At 41.3% G+C, this 22715-nt stretch overlaps 1 protein-coding gene and 2 long non-coding RNA genes across 6 annotated transcripts in view; 2 read left to right on the top strand and 1 right to left on the bottom strand.

Annotated features, from left to right (window-relative positions):
* The window catches only part of fstl5 (follistatin-like 5), a 76246-nt gene extending 68757 nt beyond the window's left edge, over nucleotides 1-7489 (top strand). For all 3 annotated transcript variants that reach the window (XM_088372025.1, XM_088372015.1, XM_088372008.1), the window contains exons 16-19: nucleotides 156-305; nucleotides 1759-1866; nucleotides 2079-2203; nucleotides 5629-7489. In XM_088372025.1, the coding sequence (XP_088228151.1) occupies nucleotides 156-305; nucleotides 1759-1866; nucleotides 2079-2203; nucleotides 5629-6331 (1086 nt within the window). In that variant the 3' untranslated portion in view covers nucleotides 6332-7489. The remainder of the gene's footprint in view (nucleotides 1-155; nucleotides 306-1758; nucleotides 1867-2078; nucleotides 2204-5628) is intronic.
* Nucleotides 7490-8018: 529 nt separating this feature from the next.
* Nucleotides 8019-16267, top strand: LOC148403985 (uncharacterized). 2 transcript variants are annotated; one of them, XR_015857278.1, is made up of 4 exons: nucleotides 8019-8537; nucleotides 10351-10628; nucleotides 14367-14461; nucleotides 14534-16267. It is a non-coding gene; the product is annotated as an uncharacterized LOC148403985 (long non-coding RNA). The 2 variants fall into 2 exon arrangements; XR_015857276.1 differs by having other exon boundaries at nucleotides 14367-16267.
* A 2216-nt stretch (nucleotides 16268-18483) lies between these two features.
* The window catches only part of LOC148403984 (uncharacterized), a 29106-nt gene continuing 24874 nt past the window's right edge, over nucleotides 18484-22715 (bottom strand). Inside the window, exon 5 of the long non-coding RNA XR_015857268.1 lies at nucleotides 18484-19090. This is a non-coding gene — a long non-coding RNA (uncharacterized LOC148403984). The remainder of the gene's footprint in view (nucleotides 19091-22715) is intronic.

Raw genomic sequence — 22715 nt, 5'->3', positions numbered from 1 at the left:
CTTTGTTGTGTGGATTATGCGTTAGAAAGAAAAAAAAAACTCATTTGTCAGTAGGCGGGAAAGGAACAGCAACACTGTTGATAAGATAACTGCAAACTGTCTTGCACGTGTGTGTGTGTGTGTGCGCGTGTGTTTGCGTGTATGTGTGTGCGTAGGAGGAAGTGTGTCCTGCCTCAGAAGACGACGAAGTGCAGAAGTGTGTGTGGTCGGCGGCGGTCAACGTCAAGGACAAATTTATTTACGCGGCACAGCCCACATTAGATCGCTTGCTCATTGTGGACGTCCAGTCGCAGAAGGCTGTCCAGGTAACTCAATTTACATGTTAACACTCAATTAACATGAATTCATGTCCCTAAGTAAACAGTTGGTATGCAGTCAAATTTGATAAGCCAACGCATCATTTAGAAGAAATGCTAACCAAGGAGGTTTGGGTAAGCCAATGCCTGCAATGATTAATAGCACGCAAAATGCATTCAGTTATTAAAGCAATAAGCAGTACAGCTGGAATACTAACTCCATATGTACACTGGAAAATGTAACACGTTTTTCATTATTTTTATGAGAGAGATTGCCAATCTATATTTCTTGCTCCATTAAAAAAGTTATGTATGTAATTATGTAGCGTGCAAGGCACTCAGTTTGTATTTAAATAGTTTTAAATATTGTTAATTTCATATTTTTTAAATTGTGTATGTTTCAGAATATTTTATTGTTCTATTAGTCACTAGTTTTATTTTACAATTAAATGTGTTTTCTTGTTTTTTACATTGTAAAATTTTTAAATCCTTTTTAAATCATGCTTTATTTCTATAGTCATTTTTATTTATGTATTATTGTACAATACACAATGTTTTACATGTTATATTTTAGGGAATATACATGAAGACATTATAACATTTGATCACCTATATTATGTTCTAATATGACATACAGTACAATTCGTAGTTTGAACGAAACGCTACGGAATCGATAAGAATTGCTGTCATGTACGACATCGCATCCAAAACCTCAGTGCAGTAAACATTGAAAGATCAAATGCACATTTTTTATTATTTTTTATTTTTTTGCATCAAAATCTCATTGCGACTCATCTCAGTTCCACACGGGGCCCATTACACTTGTTATTAAATAGTCTTTTTGCTTTGCAGGGAGAATTTGTTATATTTGTCATGGCTGCCACACAAACATCCAACATGCTTGTTGTTTTAAACTAAATGGCCATGAGTGCAGTCATGTGTGTCGGTGTTTTTTTCTGGGTGTGTTGTGCAACCCCAGACGGCCGTTTACGCCTCGCCAGCCTCTTGGGGGGAGGAGAGCCACCGCTGCTAAGCAGGCCGAGCTCCCCCGAAAACTGTCAGCAGCTCATTTATTCAGGCCGCCCAGAGGTTGAGCTCCACTGCGTTATATTAGCAGCTGTTAATTAAAGCACCTGAACCTCCCCCCATGAGCACACACACACACACACACACACACACACACACACACACACACACACACACACACACACACACACACACACACACACACACACACACACACACTGTACTATATTTCTACTAAAGTGATGACTCCAGCAATGTAACAGTTTCCAGAATGGGAATCAATGAAAAGTACAAAGTCCCAGATGGTGGTATGTTCCAGTGGCAGGCTATGCATTCAATTCTTAACCCAACTCTCAATACCAACGTAATTATATAACTCAGGTAAATCCATTGGGATTGCAGAAAGGCTGATGTTGTGTGTATGTGTGTGATGCAGACAGTCAGCACTGACCCATATCCCGTCAAGTTGCACTATGACAAGTCCCGTGACCAGGTGTGGGTCCTCAGCTGGGGGGACAGGCAGAAGAGCTTCCCGACACTGCAGGTAAAGGAAAGACAAATCTCAGACCAAGAGAGAAACAATGTCAATAAGACATACTTGGAACAGGCATTGGGTGGATTCGGACCTTTGTGATGTGCATTTTCATTCAAAAATCTGAGGTCACTTATGCAAATGTTTTTCAGGGATTTTGACATCAATGTGTTATTTTGGACATCCCTAATACACACACATACAAAACACAAATATCCTTGCAGGTGATCAGTGAGGCGAGCGTGAGGGTGTCCCACCACACGGTGCACATGCAGCCGGTGGGTGGACGCTTCGACAGAGTGGACGACTTCTTCATCCCCTCCACCAGCCTGATGGTAGACAGCCTAAGGTGCGTAAGTACACCCCATCCACGCACATGTTGGGCTTTCAAGTCGGCCCTTGGGAATGCTTAGGTGGTTTGTTTGCAGTCGTCTCGAACGGGCCTGCTTTTACCCGCCTGTCCGTCAAGCCAAGAGCGGGTAGGTGGTGTAATTACGTTGCCAGGCATCCAGCGTCGAGCGTACAGACAGGCTTATTTTAAATCTTGTGTGTGTATCTCTTGGTATAATCCCCCCCCCCCCTCGCTATTCATGGGGGTAAAGCAACAAATCACCCTGACAAATACGACACAAATAATGACTAAAATCAATTAATGCCCCACTCCTAGATAACCAAGGTTGACTGTAGCTCTTATTACTTATACAAATACTTTGTATGAACTTGACTGGTGTCAAGAGGAGATGAACAAGAAACAAGAGATCGGTCACATATAAAAGGATGTTAGACTTTTTTTGAAAATTGAAAACATTTCACAGGTGACTCGTTTGACATCTCACCACGTCAGCAAAGTCACCGGGCATGAGACGCTTGTCAGAAGCTAACGCTAATCTGCGTGACCCAAAAAAACAGAAAAAAAAAAACACTTAGTGCACCTCTGCTTACCTTTTGGTTTTGACATAATAATGTTTCAAATGTATTGGCATTGGATGAACCTTTCATTTGGCATAATATTTTATTTTTGTATTGGACCTCATTAGATTGAGCCTGATGTTGCTCCCTTTGTTGAAATATCAACATTCCAAGAATTGCACGTGGCTCTATTTTTTAAAAAATTTTTAATTGTTAGCAAAATAGCAAACGATTTCAAGGAATTGGTAATGTGGAAACCGGTTCTTGTTGAGAATTCCCATCTCTACCTGGGGGCGTTCACAAATCGAAGCATTCAAAATGATCTTGTGATGAACACGGTGGTGGCAAAATGGAAAAAAGTCTTTGTGTGAACGATTCATGACTTGCTTCCATGAATCAAAAGCAGTGTTAGGAAACATCAAGCTCCATCTGCCATTGTGGCTGAAGGAAACATGCTGGTTTTATGACTGAATTGGAACAAAAGAAAAAGTGGACAATACGCATGATGTATTTATAGAAAATCAATAGGATTTGCTCCTTGTGATGTGAAGAAGAGTTTGAAGGCCATCGTTGCGGATTGCTCGAGCTCCCAACAGAAACACTGATCGATTTCAAATGTGAGTGCGGCAACTTCAACCATTTGATGACACTTTTATTCAACATCAATATGACTCAGGCCTGAATACCAGACAAAAATCCATGAAATGCAACAGGTTGTAGTTTAGAGGTACGAGAAGTGTCTTATGGCAGAAGACAAAAGCTGGATTTACACTAATGTAAATGAATCCGATATTCTCAGATCGCGAGCCTGATATCTGTGTATACAGTGTAAAATGGACCTAAAACAAACAGACCACCACAAAAAATAAAATAGAAAACAAGACTAAACGTGAAATTAAACCAACTAACCATTTTGAGCTTCTTATTTTTTAAAATGTGTCAGAGCAAACCATTCCAAATTCCGTCAGATCCTGACACAACATCAACTAATTAGCATAATCCCGCCCCCACCCAGTTGCTTCAGTTCACTTGTATTTATTTTTATGCAAAACCCAAGATGGCAAACCCTAAACGTTATTGAAATTCAGAATTTGACCAGCATTCGGTGTATGTAAAAGATTGTTTACAGCCTAATAAATATGTATGTCCCTTATCCATCTGCGGCACGTACAAATAAAAAGTTCTGGCGGCTGCCTGGCGACGCAATCTGTGGATCAATGATTGCCTTGACAGAGAGCCTGATAATATGCACTCGGTGTGTGCCCACCACCTGCTGAATGTTCAAACGCCATAAAAAGATGACGAACGGTCTCGAGATTGAGACGGCCGTCAGCCGGTCAAAAGCGTGCATACCTTAGCCTACCGTCTGAATGTGATGTTCCGTTCTTTCATTCTGTGGCAATGTCTTCTTGGGACAATGGAGGTGGGCTCAATATGAAGACCGTCAGGGGCTAGACTAGAGACTGAACCATTAAAAAAACATCAGACAATGGGCTTTTTGTCCGTCTAGTTTTCATCAGTCAGGGTGTAACTTTTTCTTCTTCATGTAATTCAGTGGCTTTAATGGCATCCAGAAAATTCCCGGAACTGATGAAGAGAAAACATGCTGATCTCTTCTGTATAAGATATTCTAAAATAAAGTCAAAGTCAAAGATGGGATTTGCCCATTAAGGAATGGAATGGAATGGAATGCCATGCCATGCCATGCCATACCATGCCATGCCATACCATACCATACAATACAATACAATACAACTTTTTTTATATAGCGCAATTCATGACAGCTGGGGATGTAGTAAACGGTGAAACACCCAAAATGTGCCTTGTGTCAGACTGGCTACTTATCCAGAGTCACGTTCGCCTTTAGCATCAGTCATGTCATTAACTTTGTAAATTTATAAAATAAATATTTCTGGAGATAATTTGTGCGATTCTGTCTTTGATATGTTTATGACTTTTAAACACCGGTGGAGAACTGCTTACCAACACAAGAAACTTTGTGGACCAGGTCCAAATAAGCAGATGCAGCAGTGTCGCATTGCAGGGACAATAACTAATGTTCCTTAGCACCAGACTGTTTGCACGAATAAATGTAAATGTAGAAAAAACCCGAAGCATTATCATCTCTACTTCAGCCTGTAGCATTATTGCTCTGGATTGGATTATGCATTTCTGTATACTCGCTGCTGAATGTTGATGTCGGTTACCCCTAGGTAATTAGAATTAAGCCTGGGGGCATCGTAAATACGTGCGCAGAATGTTCAGACGTAGCAAAACATCACAAGATCACAATCAGAACAACAGAAAATGTTACGTTTTTATTTATCTGAACATCAGACCTGTCCTCGCGTATAGGGGTCGCGGCGAGGTTCGCGCACGTGTCTGTGTTCTTTTGTTTTAAAATTGTATACTTTAATGTTGACCGTGTTGCTGTATTTTGCTGTATACCAGTTTTTCAGTCATAGCATCTCTCCCTTCTCAAATCCATCTAGGGTGTGGTGGGCCTTTCATCCAATCCAAAGTGTTGGGTGCATATTTGACCTTTGAGCGACAGGCAAACAATTCACAATCTGCCCTGTGCTAAATTGGCCAACACTACCTTGGATAGTAGTGTGAAGCAGACCCTTGACACAACGAGCGGTATGAAATGAATAGCTGCATGAACGGTCCAGTATGTGACCCAAGTGTGTAGTTGTCTGTCTGTACAAAATACGGTTGCGCTCCATCCAAAGAGTTGATGACTTTTCAGTCTAAAACAAAGCGGCGACTGGTCCAGCCGTGACAAATTACTGGTTCAAGCACAGAAATGTCATGATTATCTATTGATTCAATCTTTTGTGTTGTCTCTCCTGAAATTGCCAACAGATTTGGCCTCATCTTTCACCGAAACGAGCCTGTCCTGCACAAGATCGACTTGGACACGATGGCTTATGTGAGGAACATCAGCCTGCGGGACTTTAACTGCATCCCCAAGTCGGCGGCTTACACCCACCTGGGCGGCTATTACTTTATCAATTGCCGCCCCGACTCCACCGGCGCCACGCAGCCTCAGGTCATCTTGGACAGTGTGACGGACGGCGTGGTGGGCCAGAACCGCGACGTCACCGGAACGCCCCACGCGTCCCCGGACGGCCGTTACCTCGTCACCGTGGACGACGGCCACGGCCTAATGCGGATACAGACGGTCTCAGAGCGAGGCGACGTCGGGGAGCCCTTTGACATCCATACCAACCTGCACCTCTCCGACCTGGCCTTCCAGCGCTCCTTCACCGAGGCCCACCAGTACAACGTGTTCGGCAGCTCCGGCCGCCAGACCGACGTACTGTTTGTGGAGCTGCACAGCGGCAAAGTGAAGATGATCAAGAGCCTGAAAGAGGCCATCAAACCGTACGAATGGCCTTGGAGCGCCAGCAACCGGGCGGTGGTGGGCGGCGGGACTTTCGGCCAGTACCTCATGACTCCTTCAAGGGAGTCCCTCTTCATCCTGGATGGGCGGCTCAACAAGCTCAACTGCGAGATCACCGATGTGGTCAAAGGCAACGTCTTGGTGTGGGTCGGGGAGACTTAATTGGGTTCCCATATTGCTGTACTGAATTTTGTGGGAGAGCAACAGATTTGAAAATGCTAATTAAACATGCCGAGCTCCATATTACGATTGAGCCAAAAGTAATCAGAGTCAATAAAATAATTACACTGGTCAACATTTTTTTTTTAATTCAATCAGAGATGGAAACTCTAAAGAACATATTCAAGAAATGTTTTGAATCGGCATCAAAATACTTGAAGGGACACTTCTGCGATTAAAATTTGCTGTTGACCAAGTGTTATTTAATGAAGAGATACCTTTTAAAAACTCCAATACAGATCCAGACGTCTCTCGTAACTTACCCTGAACTTCTCTCCCGTGCCTTGAAGGAAAATTAATCAGTCATTTTTCTCCTTGCCCCTTCACATTCACGCTGAGCCCGGCTATCCACAGCCTGATGCTGTCTGCTTTAAAGTGCAGCCCAAGAGTCTCATTACAGTCCGATGCTCACTAACCTATAAGCATCATGCGGTCAATTTTAATTTGGTGTTTCATTTTTGTTTGTTGCAGTCCAAAGCAGGAAAATCAAGTTGACTGTGATGTTTATTTCAGCTTTAAGAAGGCAAAAATATCACTTCATTTTAAAGATTGTTCCTTGAGAAAGAGTTAATAGAGCACCTGTCTGTATGAAAGATTAAACCTTGGACCAAACGAACAGAAAGGAATTTAGACTAGACTAGGATGCACCCTGGTGAGATTAGAGTGAGATAGACTATGGGTATTTATGATGTACAATGTTGAAGACAAGCTTCCATGCTGACAATGGACTCCTTTCTATGCATTAACAATCCCAATGACAACTGCATCTGAAAAATCCACAATGGACTTTTGGTGTGTATATACGATATGAAATCTGTTTTTCCTGTCTCATCGTGTGTCACGCGTCACTATCCCATTTTCTGCCACACAATTTCTTTTACGCCCCGAGCGGCTGATTCGATTGGTTTGTTCCGAGTGTACAGATTAAAACGCAAGTGATGGTCCTCCACTTCACCGCTTTCCACATCCATGGTATTCATGTCCTCTGTGTGTGTGTGCGTGCGTGCGCGCGTGTCCCTTTGTGCAATGGCTGATTGCTATTTATACATATATAAATAACGCTTGTCCTTTTACCCAACAATAAAATCGAAACAAATGAAACCATGTGTCATATCTGCCCTTTCAATCATGAGCGCAATTTTCCTCACTCGATGGAAGACAAGTTGATCAATATAACGCTTAGCCCTTATCTTATCATGGCAACAAGACACGCATTCATCTGGTAGCCAAGATTCTTGATGTAATGTGCAATCATCACAACATGAGAATGCAATTACTGGCAAAATTGTCGGCATATGTTGGAGGGATTCCTATTGAGACTTGCTGTTCATCTGGCAGTAATATTTTTAGACATTCAACAGCCTATATTATTTAGACCAGGGGTCGACAACCCGCGGCTCCAGAGCCGCATGCGGCTCCCTGGAGTTTTTGCAAAAATGCGTGAAAATGGGAAAAATGTTTGTTGTTGTTGTTTTATGTTTTTTAGACGCTAATCGTGACTCAACCGTTCTTATGCTGTAAAAATGTATGTAGTTATAAATATATTAAAAATACAAAATTTAAGAATGACGCATAATAGCAAAATTGCGTCATAGCCTGCGACACAGCACAGGTGAGTTGTAAACAAACAGGTGTGTGAGTGATCGGCCACGGATTCAAAAGGCAAAAAGAAAGATTGCTGATGAGAGCAGAGGCTTTAAGAAAGAATGGACGGAACTCTTTGCTTTCATTGTCAATGCTGAAGCATTGCCTGCATGTTTGATTTGCAATGAGAAGTTGTCAAATAACAAGAAGAGGAATTTGGAGCGACATTTTCAGCGAAAGGGTGCTAAATTTGTTGCCGATCACCCAGTTGCAACTGAAAGGAAAGGTGCAATTGCAGTGCTGGTGGAGAAATTTGAGGACCGCAAAAACAGTTTCAAGAAGTGGATTGCATCTCCAAACTCTACTTACTACTGCAAGTTTTGTTGCAGCCCGGGAGATAATAAAACGCGGAAAACCGTTCACCGAGTACATGAAGGCTCTCCGCACAAACAATATCACCGATCAGCAAATCAAGGACATCAATTCAGCTCCAGCTTTCTCAATTGCCTGTGATGGATGAGTCGTGTGACGTGACCGATATCGAACAGACAGGGCTGCTATGCAGGTACGTGAATAATGGGGCGCAAGAAGAAATGATCAAATTGACACCACGATTTTTCTTTAAATGATTCTAATAGTAGGCATACAACTTATGTATTGACAGTCTGTGTTGCATTATAAAAGGCTTTTAGGTTTTTGCGGCTCCAGACAGATATGTTTTTTATATTTTTGGGCCAATATGGCTCTTTGAACTTTTTGGGTTGCTGAACTCTGATTTAGACCTTTGACAGATATGGATATGGGCCAATGATTTCAAAATTAAAGTTGTTCACACGTTTTAGCAATTAAATGAAAGCCAAAGTACAGTCGTGAGCCTCATGTAAGATGCATAATAATTACATTTTGGATTTGAATGATTTTCCTTTTTGAATGTGAAACTTGTGAGACAGCCAGCTAACTAGGGTTAGTTTTAAACCCTAACCCTAATTTGAAACCCTAGTTTGAAACCCCAAATCTAATTTGAAACCCTAGTTTGAAACCCTAATCATAGTTTGAAACCCTAACCCTAATTGTCTCCATTGCTATCGTCAACTGCAGACCGTGTTGGGTGGGGGTCACTTAGTGACGTATATCCATTATTGGTAGTGGAACTCTGTCCCTCTTACCAGCGAATAGGATGACTTGAATGTACCTGCAAAGTTCTAATGAATGCATTCCTTGGCCGCCTATCTCCATTTTCTATTCTCCATATAGCCACACAGGCTGGTGATTTACATGAATCCCCCCCCCCCCCCCCCCCCCCCCTAGCTGGATGTCCCTTAATAACACAGCCGCACAAATAGAAAGAAGGTGCTGGCACTTTCTTAATTATCTCTAGTTGGCGCTTTATCTGGGCTAGGTCACATGGGCGGGCCGCAATCTCGTCTCCATCAGGAGACGTTAACTCCGCCACCGGGACGCTTCATCGTGTCGCCTCCGTGATGACTGATGGGTTGTGGTTCCATGTGCCAGTCACAGCACTAACAGCATCGCATGACACACAGGTTCTCTTTTGTATATAAAGATATTTGTCATGCTGGGCCAGTGAGCAAAATGTGTCTGGGTTTAATCAAAATGAATAGTTTGTTATTCTTACCAACTGCATGCGCTGAACCAATTAGCACCAGGAAGGAAGCGGCTCAGTGTTTGTTAAATTAACATCGCAAAGTCCACAACAAAAAGCCATTTAGAGGACCCGCTTCCACAATCAATATGTCTAAAAGCAAATACAGGCATGCTAATATTGTGAGTTAAGATAGAGACTGAGAAACACAAGGAAAAACTAAAATATAAAACACTTTTGTTCATCAAATATAATGCTTATAAACATAAATTGAAACATTTGAGAAAACTAAATGTAACGATAATTATAGTGAAAATGTCTTTCAGTGGGCAGCTCGGTAAACATTCTAAATCTTAAGAACAATCGACTTTGCCGGCAGTGATGTCTTTCTGACATTTTCATCTTCCTGTTAAGTCGTTGCAAAAAATGAACATCTTGACTTTTTGCCTACGTCTCGTCCGCACGGGTACAACACTGGCTGCTCTGCAATCTTTGACCTCTTATTAGATCAGAATGTTTTGTTTCAAAACAATAATGGAAATAATGTAATCTCAAAGTACATTTTACAAATCACACACACACGCACACATACACATATACCAACCAACCAACCAACCAACCTGTCAAATAACATCTATTCAGCCTGACCTGACTTGCTTATTACGAGTCTTGACATGTTATGTCGTCCTCATCAGAGACAAAGTCGCGGCTCGTTGCACACCAGGCAACCATTTTGTGTGCGTGTGTTTGTGATACTGTGATGTTTTATTCTCAGAGCTGTCTGATGTGTGACTACAAGATCTTCTTCTCCTTCAAAAGAGGAAAGACGCTACCTTTCACAGAGCTCCACATAAGTTGGTGGATACGGCACAAACACAGTTATTACCGACAGGAAAACGGAAGAGGTGAATTAGAAGGTAATTCCAATGCAACGGAGCAAGCACACAAAAGCTGGCGTCACCCTGAAACAATAAAAGAAGCAGGCCTGGATTTGCCAGGTTCCTCTATAGATTGCTCGCACGGTACTGACGTCGCCTGGGAGCTTTTTCTCGGGTAGGTGAGACGCCTTCCACCTGGCTGCGTGCTCATTATCAGCAGATGATACCTTGCACATATGCTCTGTGTGTGTGTGTGTTTTGGGTAGATGTGTGTGTGTGTAATTGTAAGTGGGCGTGGGCATACTATGTGAGATGAATATAATGCAATAAATGAAAGCAAAGGGTTCAAAAAGAGGTATCATGAATGTCCTTTTCACACTTTTAAACTGTCCCCAGGTCTCTTAATATGACATGCTTTGTCCAATTGGAGAAGGATTGAGAATTACAAGCACACGTTATTTCTGTACACTAAATTTTCCATATTATACGCTCGTTAAAATAGTCCAGAATCATTAAAGTTACTGTCACATGACTTTTGCAGTATGTAATGAGGTAAACTGAGTTTACTTTAGGTACGGTTGCACTCCAGTCCTGTAGGTGGCAATACTTGAAGTGGTTACAAAACGCTGTGCTCAGTCTGGATTTGATGAGACTCCACCAAACTTGACCTGAAAACAGTCAGATTGGAAGCACAAGTAAAAATATATTCCATGATCTGCACCAGACTTGAATACACGATTCCAGGATCTAACCTCACGTTTTTCATGCTCGCAGGACGTAATGAAGCATAATCATGTGCGTAACGAATACCACCAGGCGTTATGTTAATTGCGCACTTTTGAAAGCCTCACTGATTAGTTAATGGCCACGCACAATGTACAGCAATGAAGCATCTGGACTCACCAGGCAGTAGACAACAAAATAATGAACAATAATTATAATTAGAGCATTTCAATTCCCTGAGTGTGAATTTTTTTTACCGCCTGAAAACGGCAGGATTTACCCACCTTTGTTCCAGGTTGCTGTTTCATTAGAATGGCCAGAGGTGATGTTGCTTGTTCTCAAATAATCTGTAGACTGTGGAGAAAAATTGAGACCTTCAACACACCCTAGCTTCCAAGTCATGGGTGGAAATGGGAATTACGCTATGTACATTTGCTGACATTATTAGGCAAAATTCAGAAGGGCTTACCATTGACATTTTGAATTGTAGGCCAAAAAATACTTGGTTGTTTGATTTCACACACTGCTGAAACTGCTGGGCCAAAAAATGAAAAAGAAATTTGTCAAAAATTGGACCAACCCGCCACAACAATTTTTGGGGCTGTTTTGTACAAAACAAGCCAGAAGGTTGGGTCGGATTGATCCAAATGTGTCTGTTCAATTTTTGATCAAAATTCGTTTGCTCTTGATCCATTTTAAGAGTGCATGACTTTACAGAGTGTTTTTTTCCCAAATGTGACCTCAAAGCCAAAGGAGCCTAAACTAACTCACTTTGCACCTTCAATATGTAAATTGTTGAAGGCGCAACCTTTAAAAAGAAAAACACCTGCCAGAGTAGTTTATAGTTTGTTTTAACCACCAAACAAAGGCAGACGCTCAGTGTGCTTTTGGATCTTTGTTGCAGCACAGGGAAGCTGAGCTTGCTGCACCACGTCTGGAAAACACTCGCACACAAACATAAATGTGAGCTGTAAACATTCCATGCCATTATGAATTCAAACGTGGGTAGAAAACTACACTAAGCTAATACGACTCTTTGTGTTTGGCCTTTTGCCATGGCAGTACAATGTTTTAAAGATCGTGAGTAACGCATTCCTGCCAGGGAAGACAAAGTCAAGTCTGCTTTTGCTGAGAATACAAAATGAGCAGCTTTGGTGCGGCTGGATGCATTTGTCAAAGTCATGTCAAGGAATCCATAAGATGGGGTACACAAAAACAATTGTATAAATGCGAGACCTGGGTAAAAAAACATTACTGTTCTTTGGGTGTGTGGTGTAGTCGAGATTAGAGCTCGATCGATATAGATTTTGTTTTTTTTTTAGGAAAAAGCCAATTTTGATGTTTGATGAAATGAAAGTCTTACAACTCATTATTTAGCCAAGTATATATAATGAAGGAAAAAAAACCCTTTTTTTTTTTCCCCCTTAACGGTTACAACAATAATGATATGAATTAGATACTTTGTCCTTCAGTATTTGAAAACACGCAAATTGGGCCTGTCTGTCGAAATGGCGCCCATGTTATAGGAGAAGCTGCAACTGCTTTGGTGACCCTCCTTAATTGAAATGGAGTTTTATGAACAAGAGAGCCTCGTAAACTGTAAATCTTCCATTTGCTTGACACCTCGCGCGTGAAATGCATTCCCGTCTTTTCACTTGTCACCTCCGAGCAAGTCGCCCGATCGCGTTAAAGCCTCAGCGAATGAGCGACAGAGACGAAGTATCGTCCGACATGGCGCTAACGTAGAAGACGACCAGGGTGAACTGAACACTAACAAGATCTCCTTCAGATTATACTGCCAGCCCCAAGTCATTTGTGATATCACATGATAAATCTAGTCAAATTTAATTGTCCTCAGGAGGAAATGATGGTTGCCCCCACCTCACGTCCAAAATCAGCTATGAAAGGCTACAGCTCACCCGCAACCCTAATGAGGACAAGCAGTAGAGAAAATCGACAGATAAGTGTCTTTCAGAAAATCCCAGAATCCCCTCACATTTAAATAGCACGGCTCTTTAATAACACAAAACATATTCCCCGCAAATAAGAGTTTTGCTGCCGAGAGGACATTTGCTAAATGTAATCAGCAAAACTATTTTCTCCTCTCTTTTTGTGTCCTCCAAATGCTTGATTAAAAGGGTTGGCGCAATCACGCTGAATGAGCCGGCCGCTTCGCAGGCAGACTGAGTGTATTCTGCATTAGGCGTGATTACAATGAGTCCCGCCAGCCTTTCTGAGAGCACATCACTTTGGAAGCAAATGAAGCCTGCCGTGCTGTTGGGAGACATTGGGCGGATATTGGCAATTCCTTCATGCTTACATGTCATTCAGCCAAAGAGGCAGTTGCAAGGTTTTATTGTACATTCATAGGAGGGTATTTTGCTTCATTAATTGCATATGCATAATAATAACAATTATTATTATTAGATAACCAGAGGTTAGCAGTCTGTCATTACCAATGGAAAGTCCGTTGCAAACAGACTCACGTTTCTCCCAAGCGACGTGAAGCTGTGGTCATGTACTTGGCATGCAGTGGGAAGTAGCTGCAAACAGATCCATTTGCCTGAAGCTAAAAAAGACAGTTTCCACCCTCTTAATAAAACATGACCAACTTTTTTACTGTATTATTTATTACTGTATTACCGGTATTGAGCTTTTTAGATTTCTCATGTCTGAAGCGACAGTTTGTTATGTCGTTGGACATGACTGTAATGTTGCTGGACACTTTTTATTTATGTCCTCCTAGATCGCTAAATTAACAGGAAGCGAGATTAAAACGCTTTCTCCTAAAAACGAATGTTCCCACATTGTTAAAGTCAGGAACTGTCGTACAAAGTGGAGTTGCACCAAAAGTTCACGTAAAAATAAAATGCTGGTTTTAGCAATACTGGAAGTGCCGCCAACATTTCACGCAAAGGATCATGTGGTGTCGGGATAAAGTGGATTATCTGAGAACAAACTAAAGATAACGATACTAAAGCACTAACTAACCAAGAACAAACTAAAGAAAACTCCAGTACTAACTAACTTAACAAACTAACGTAAGACCAAAAAAATGTCAAAAACTTGATGTGCTCAGTAGACCGTAAGGACATTTTTAAAATCAGCATCAAAATACATTTAGGGACACATAAATCCATCTCTGGCTCAGTGTATTCTTTAAACATATCCATGTTTCCTACTTTGACAGGCCATAACGGAAAAATGGACTCCGATCAACTCATGATTGAAGCGGACTAAAGCTGCTTCGTAACAAAGCGGTGGTAGCGCCTGAACATGAAAGAGGTATCATTTCAAACAAGTACTTTCCATTGCAATTTTAGAGGTCCCTCTCTGTATGTGCATTTTTCCGAGCAGCCCAAATGATTTCCCGCCTGCCCATCTTTCCCCATCGCGCTGATGCAGCTATTACTTCAACACTCCATACAACATTTATCAGGCAGGCAGAACAGAGGAAACGACTTCCCGTAGACTCTCTTCAGACAAAGGGTCTTACATCTCACTCGCAGGTTCTGCTTGAATAGAATCGTCAGCCTGCTTTTTCTTATTGTTCTTCTTTTTCCCTGTCTGAGCTCAACCCGGACCGCTAAAGAGAAATATATCTGCCAAATGCTCTTTTTCTCCAATTGCGAAGAGACAAAAGAATGAGCCGCAGGGTTGAGGGCACCGAGCATATCCTTCCCCTTTCTTCAGATTCCATAGCTAGAAATGAGGTGGAAAGTGGACTTTTCTAAAGTTTCCAGAGATAGGCTTCCTGGTGAGCAGCTCAATCAACGGAATGTATCAAAAGTCTGTTTTCAGACAGACTTGAGAAATGAAAGTTGCAACTGGCCCATGAATGGCCTACCGCTGCCCCCAAAGTTGAAAGGTTGAGCAGATGGAGGAAATGAAATGGAAAGAAAACCTGAGAGTTATCGTGCAATGTAAAGGGCAGAAATCGATCTCATCGCATTTCGCCTCTCGTAGTCTTTCATCATTACGGATCTTTCAGTTAAACGTAACTACAAGCTTACTGCAGGTCTTCACTTCCCAATGTACAATCACTGTACAATAACAATTACTGCTACGCCTCCCCTGCCATCATGAAAAAGGGGGAAACTAATTTTGTTTTTATAATAGTCATTTTCCTTTTAATTTCAATAATTTTGTATCATTTTCAACCAAAATCGCTGAATTTTTATAGTTATTTTAAAACCGAAGACAACGTCCTGTCTAGCCTCCTCTGAGGATTGCGTAATCACACTGCTGCCTATGTTGACAGGCTATACAGTTAGATTGAACTGCTCTGTCTTTATGTGGCTGTTTAAGTGTTCAAACACTGTGGCTATATTAATTAATTTCCGTAGTTAAGATGGTGTGTGTATCTTATTTTTTGTCATCTGTCTGTAACGTCGTGTTTCTTTAGATGAACAAAACGGCTTTGAAAAGAGATCATACGGAGGCTACGAAAAAAGGTTCTCCACAGTGTTGGCTCGTGAGTGAACGACTCGTTCAAAAGACCGAATTTATTTCAGTGAACGAGAGTGAACAAAACACTTCCTAAAGTGATTCGTTCTTTTTGCAGTTCATACGACTTCAACCAGTAGGTGTCTGTAATGCGCATTGAAGCTGGTGCCACCTCGCCGTAAAACAAAACGAAGAAGAAAATGACGTAACTTCCTGTTCACGAACAAGTCGTAAATTGCATTTCCTGGCCACCAATTGAATCAGATCTCTGAGTGAACGAGTCAGTGAGTGAGTGATTTGCCTTTCCAGTTCATCGCGAGAACGGATCAGTGAGGGAAGTTATCCTGACTTTCCCGTGGGCGAACGAGTTAATGGGTGAACTGCCTTCCCGTGCATCAACGGATCAGTCAGTGAACGTGTTGCGCCCCCTGGCGTGAACTTTGTAAGCCAGAATGTAGATTTACGATTTGCCAAGGAAAGAAAGACCCACTCACTGAAACACCACTTCTTTTATGCACGTTTTCTCCAAGCTAACGGCTTGCATGAAGGGATGCGCTGTTATGCAACAACGGGGAGATTATGCTTCTCATTGGGTAATCTTGATTTTGTAACATTTAGTAATTTTTAAATAACGTGTATGCATATATACGCCTAAATATTGTTCTCCAATACAGCTACTGCAATTTCACATTGGATTGCTGGTTTGAAATTTACTTTTATTATTATTGTTTTAATAAACATTTATGTTAAAACGTGTCTGGTGTTTTATTCCTTGTTTTTATATTTGCCAATTAAAGCATAAAAATCAGACATTTGGTTCACTGCTTTCTATGACGTGTAAGTACACTTCAATAGGTACACTACACGAGGTAAAAAATAAATAAATGTTCATTGCACAATAAATGCACATTCAAGCATGTTCTCACAACTGGGATCGAACCAACGTCTTACCGAGCAAGAGCCTGCGTTACTAACCAGTTGGCTGTTTCAACATGACAGGTAATGGTTCAATGCACTGTTTTGTACTAGTGATGTGCATCACAAGCCAATAGGGAAAAAGCTTAAGTGAAGTGAGACGTGCCACAACCGCCCTCACTCCCACCTCCTGATTGGCTGTTTGAGCTGTGATGTCCCTTGGACACTCCATTAGGCACACCGCCATTTTCAAGTGTACCTAATGACAGGCCACTTTATTAGGGAAATATCATGGTCAAAGGTCACAGGTGTCAAGCTCTAGTACTCGGGGCCACGTTCCAACATGTTTTCCAAGTTACCCTCGTTAAGTGCAGGTGCGTGAAAAGTTTTAGCCACTTTCACATTCAAAAGGAGCTAAAACTTTTCACGCACCTGCACTTAACGAGGGAATCACACGGACACTCCATTAGGTACACCGCCATTTTCAAGTGTACCTAATAACAGGCCACTTTATTAGGGACATATCATGGTCAAAGTTCACAGGTGTCAAGCGCTAGTCCTCGGGGCCACGTTCCAATATGTTTTCCAAGTTACCCTCGTTAAGTGCAGGTGCGTGAAAAGTTTTAGCCACTTTCACATTCAAAAGGAGCTAAAACTTTTCACGCACCTGCACTTAACGAGGGAATCACACGGACACTCCATTAGGTACACCGCCATTTTCAAGTGTACCTAATAACAGGCCACTTTATTAGGGACATATCATGGTCATAGTTCACATGTGTCAAGCGCTAGTCCTCGGGGCCACGTTCCAATATGTTTTCCAAGTTACCCTCGTTAAGTGCAGGTGCGTGAAAAGTTTTAGCCACTTTCACATTCAAAAGGAGCTAAAACTTTTCACGCACCTGCACTTAACGAGGGAATCACACGGACACTCCATTAGGTACACCGCCATTTTCAAGTGTACCTAATAACAGGCCACTTTATTAGGGAAATAGCATGGTCAAAGGTCACAGGTGTCAAGCTGTAGTCCTCAGGGCCGCGTTCCAACATGAGATTCACCTCGTGTATTTTCCTAATAAAGTGGCCTGTTATTAGGTACACTTAAAAATGGCGGTGTACCTAATGGAGTGTCCAAGTGACATCACAGCTCAAACAGCCAATCAGGAGGTGGGGGTGAGGGCGGGTGTGGCACTTTTCACTTTCACTTAAGCTTTTTCCCTATTGGCCTGTGATGCACATCATTAGTACAAAACAGTGCATTCGACCACAACCTGTCATGTTGAAACAGCTGACTGGTTAGTAACGCGGGCTCTTGCTCGGTAAGATCTTGGTTCGATCCCAGGTGCGAGAAAATACTTGAATGTACTTTTATTGTGCAATTAACCCTTTATTTATTCTTTTTTTATTTTTTACCTTGTGTAGTGTACCTATTGAAGTGTCCATGAGGTGTACCTACACATGTTGTCATATAAAGCAGTTAACCAAATGTCTGATTTTTATGTTTTAATTGGCGAGTATAAAAACAAGGAATAAAACACCAGACAAGTTTTAACATAAATGTTTATTAAAATAATAACAATAAAAGTAAATTTCAAACTAGCAATCCAATGTGAAATTGCAGTAGATATATTGGATAACAATATTTAGGCGTATATATGCATACACGTCATTTAAAAACTACTACAAGTGTTATAAAATCAAGATTACCCAAAGAGAAGCATAATCTCCCCGTTGTTGCATAACGGCGCATCCTTTCATGCAATAAAGTTAGCCGTTAGCTTGGAGAAAACGTGCATAAAAGAAGCGGTGTTTCAGTGAGTGGGTCTTTCTTTCCTTGGCAGTAGATTGCTGGTTTGAAATGTACTTTTATTATTATTATTTTAAATTATTATTTTAATAAACATTTATGTTAAAACTTGTTTTATTCCCTGTATTTATATTCGCCAATCAAAACTTAAAAATCAGACATTTGGTTAACTGCTTTATATGACAATATGTATATATATGCATTTTACGTTGTTATACGAGTTGGTGTCCCCAGTCAGTGCCTCCCCAGTCATGAACCTCACCGCACGTCACTGCGTCAGAGACTGTGAGGTTGCCCAACCAAATGAGAGATAATAGACTGGTTTTAATCACCAACTTCATTTCCATCAGGCGAGAAGTTCTATGAGGCAGAGTCGGATCATTCACATGCAAATGTCTTGTCGGGCTTTTGCCGGAAATTCCCAGCAGTGCAGGCGGTGGCGGCGGCGGCCTCTGAATGTCAAGATGAGACAACCGCAAGATTACCCAGGCGCTGCTTGTCTGCGGGAAGGACAATTGTGGCGCTTCATCTGGGAGACTCAAATTGAGCGCTTCCCCGCAACCTGTTTCACAAACTAACAAAGTGCCGTCCAGTCAAGATGTGTGCGCCGGCATGCCGGAAGGATTTATGCCCTCGTCTCTTTGAAGGGTTGCCTCACTCAGTCTAATGGTCTGGCCTTTGTGGACTAATTGCTTGTCTGCTGCACAGTCGCTTCTCGCAACTGCTCAAAGGCAAAATCACTTCTCCTGAAAAAAAAAACAACCAAAAAAATCAAGTGAAGTTGTCGAGACAGCTCCATCGTTTAAAACAGAATTACGGAAACAAAATGTGCCAGGGTAGCTGGATAATACCCTTGCAATGAACACTTGCTTTGACACTTTTAATGAAAACCATCTGTTTCCCTCCCACCCAAAACATGTTAGACTCAAAGACTTGATTAGAGTCTAAAGAAAAAAAAAAAACAATCAACGCAGCATTAAAAGTGAAGACATTGTCGTTTTTGACACTAGGCTGAATGTCAGTCAGCCTATTGATAGAATGATTGAGGGCGCAGGGGAAAAAGCTTTGCAATTTAGTGTCTCAGAGACATCAAATCAATGATTACTTGGTTAAATTCTCTAGTAGAAGTTTGTCCAAGTGTGAGCTTGAGAAATGGCTGCTTCACACTACACTTCCTGCTGGATTTCAGGCATGGATCCTTGAGGATTTGTGTTTGGTTATTATAGACCTGTCCGGGAAACTTCCTGTGGTGTGCACATTTTTTCCCCCTAACTTTCCAGAGAGCTCAACTGAGTGAATGTTTGGGAGTCTGTTTAAACGACAATTCAAGAATCAAATAAGAAGAAATAACACAGAGATTACACAGAAATTCCACGAGGGCCTCTATTTATTGCCTTGTGAAATCAATAAATTCATTGTGTCCACAATTGGGAGAGATTTTGGAAAATGCACTTTCTTAATTTACGTGGATGCTTGATGGTTAGGCTTCAGCCTTCAATTTGCTCAATACGGTAAGGCTAAAAATCATTAAAACCATTTGCACTAATAGCTCATTAGCATCAAGCCAGCTAAACGGCAAGAGGCTGATTGATTGGTAACACACATTGTCTACAGGGACCATGGATGCAGTCCACAATAAGGTTGCCCAGACATTTGATGGCTGGAAAATGTTGAGTTTAGATGCCTAATTGAACACATTCATTGCTATGCTAACAAGTTGAAGGTTTTCGAGAAATAGATTTGCAATTCATGCAGGATAGGCATCGAACCTGCCACAAATCGGAAAAAAAACAATAATCAACACGACCACAACACTTTCTTTATTAATACAGTAGTTTAAATGCATCACAAGTTCCAAACTTATCCCAAAACTCATTTCATACTTACCTTATTTCATTTTCCTTTCTACATCGCTTACATCAGACTGTAGTGTTGAAATTATCAACACAGGCCTAGAGCGCCCTCATGTGGTATAGTGTGAAAATAACATGCAGAATTATATAATCGCATACATAAATCGCTCCTGAGTACAAGTCGCACCCCTGGACAAACTACGATTAAAAAAAAAAAAACTGCAACTTATAGTCTGGAAAATACGGTACTAGCGTACTTTTCTAGTTAGCCGGGTCTTTGGCAGCATCTTGTGAAAAACTACAAATGCATGTTTTTCAGTAAATGGCTTAAGATTCGTTCGATACAAAAGAAGAGTTCAAGAGTTCCATTTGTGTAACATGTTGAGCTCTGACAAAAATGACCATAGATCATGGTGGGGAACTTGTAAACTCTAGCAACAAAATGTCCAGCTCAGTTAGGCAGTTGAATGCAGAATTTTCAAAGCTAACAAGAAACATGTGGGAGGCTTTCCGTTTGACAAGCTAATTTGCAGGAGGAATAGAATGTGTCAAAGGGAGGAGACTGTAATAGCCCCTCTTTGATGGACTGTTTTGCTGCCTTAAAGCACGGTTGAAAGGTCAAATCCACATAAAGGTTTGTCTTTTTGATGTTTAAAATGCCCATTGAGGTTCCCTCACACAAGAGCATCCCTTCTGGAAATGTACTCTGCGCCGTTGTTGACACTCAACAGTGAAAGTCTTTTGCAGCTCACCACTCCAAGCAAGATTGGATCCGCAGCGGCGGCGTAAATAACACTGGCTGGGACTCAGGATGACGACGGACAGCAAATAAGCGAGACGATGGGGTGACATTGCAAATACAGCAACTGCAACTGTTCAAGTATAGCGCACATGATGCGGAGCCCTGAACTCTCCCGATGAGAACAGACTATTCAAAATTCAGACCGGATGCTGAGAGAAACATATATCAGATGCAGTGTGATGTTGTCTGGCTTTTTCATACTTCCTACCGCCTCACAGTAATGCACCGAAACACCTTTTGTATTCCGAGAGAGGATTATAAAAAACCCAAGGTCAGTCTGGTCGCAATACAAACAAGTGATGTCAGAAACATCTCAAGGACTGAACAATTAGTCAAATAAAAGTTTCAAATCATATACTGTGAGTGGCTGGCGACCAATTCGCAGTATCTGCAATATAATTTTAAAGATACTGTTATAAGAGGAGTTTGGAATGAGTGCTTTGTGATTATATTCTGTGGTACGATTACAGTTTAAAGTTAATATGGGCAATTATAAACATTATAGAGTAGACGTCAATTAGTATGTTTTTTCCCCCTTGGCTATTCACGGACCGACATAGCCCAATTGACTACAATTACCCGAGGCGTCAATTTGAGTTAGGTGTTTATTTGTCTTTAGTAGATGACCCTCCAATTTAAGGGGAAGAAACTATTTAAGGAAATAGTGTCCTTTTACTAACCTGACCATGACTGAACTTAATCAATACGACGCTAGTTTTCTTAATAGATAAAAGATAGCGTATGCGAATGTTAGCACTATTAAATTCCAGCCAATCTTGAAAATTGCAGATTCAATTTATGATGGCCGTCTTTTATTTAGAGCGTGCAGGTAGGAGGAGGACAAACTCCACTTTAAGTGCTAATTCATCAGCAGAGTCATTAAAGCTAACGACTGCTGCATAGCCACATCAGCATCTTAATGGCCTTGCACTAGTGCGAGTGAACCTGCTCAGATGTATTGTTTACACATGAAGCAAAACACCCTGCAGATAATTAATTTTTACACAGGCACCCCGCCTTCAACAATTACTCTTCTTTTGGGTCGCATTATAATACTATTTCCCAGCACTATGAATGGGCTTGTATATTTTACTTGCAAATCGGCACACTAAATAAAAAAACAAAAACTTTAAGAGTTCAATGACCAGACGCGGCCTCGTCAAATTTCAGCAAATAATGATCACCAGCAGCTAAAAGTGACAACTAAATGTCTTTACGTTGCTTAGACGCCCTACTGAGAGCTAGTATTATAACGCACAAAAGCTCAGATAGATGGCTCGGCTCCAGTTATTGTTACCCAATGGAAGACTGTACAGTATATAGATATACACTGTTCTGCTTTTGGCTGCAGTGATATTATGCAGTCAACATAAAACACATCAATGTGTGTGTGTGAAGGCACTTTCAAATCCATTTAGTCTCACAAAGCAATATCGCTTTGTGGGATTCTTGTGCGGCAAAATGTGCCGTGCAAATGAGATTTGTGCTTCTTGATGAGAGCAAAATGCCTTTCAGGCATAACGATGGCGCCGCACTCAAGGTTAGCAACCAACGAAAAGGGTATAACAACAACTTTTGTTGTTGTCTTGTGGATATAATGCTGCATTTAAAAGCCTTAGTAAATGATTCATTGAGAATTACAGCAAACCCTGCTTCACAGGAAAGTAGTCATCTTTAGCTTGTGTTGCTAGTGGCCAAAATATGTTTATTATGTTA

This window comes from Syngnathus floridae, chromosome 1 (genome assembly GCF_059516105.1).
Source record: "Syngnathus floridae isolate MCC-2025c chromosome 1, RoL_Sflo_1.0, whole genome shotgun sequence".
Taxonomy (NCBI): Eukaryota; Metazoa; Chordata; class Actinopteri; order Syngnathiformes; family Syngnathidae; genus Syngnathus; species Syngnathus floridae.
The sequence above is the reverse complement of the archived record's forward strand: the minus strand, read 5'-3'. Positions and strand labels throughout refer to the sequence as shown.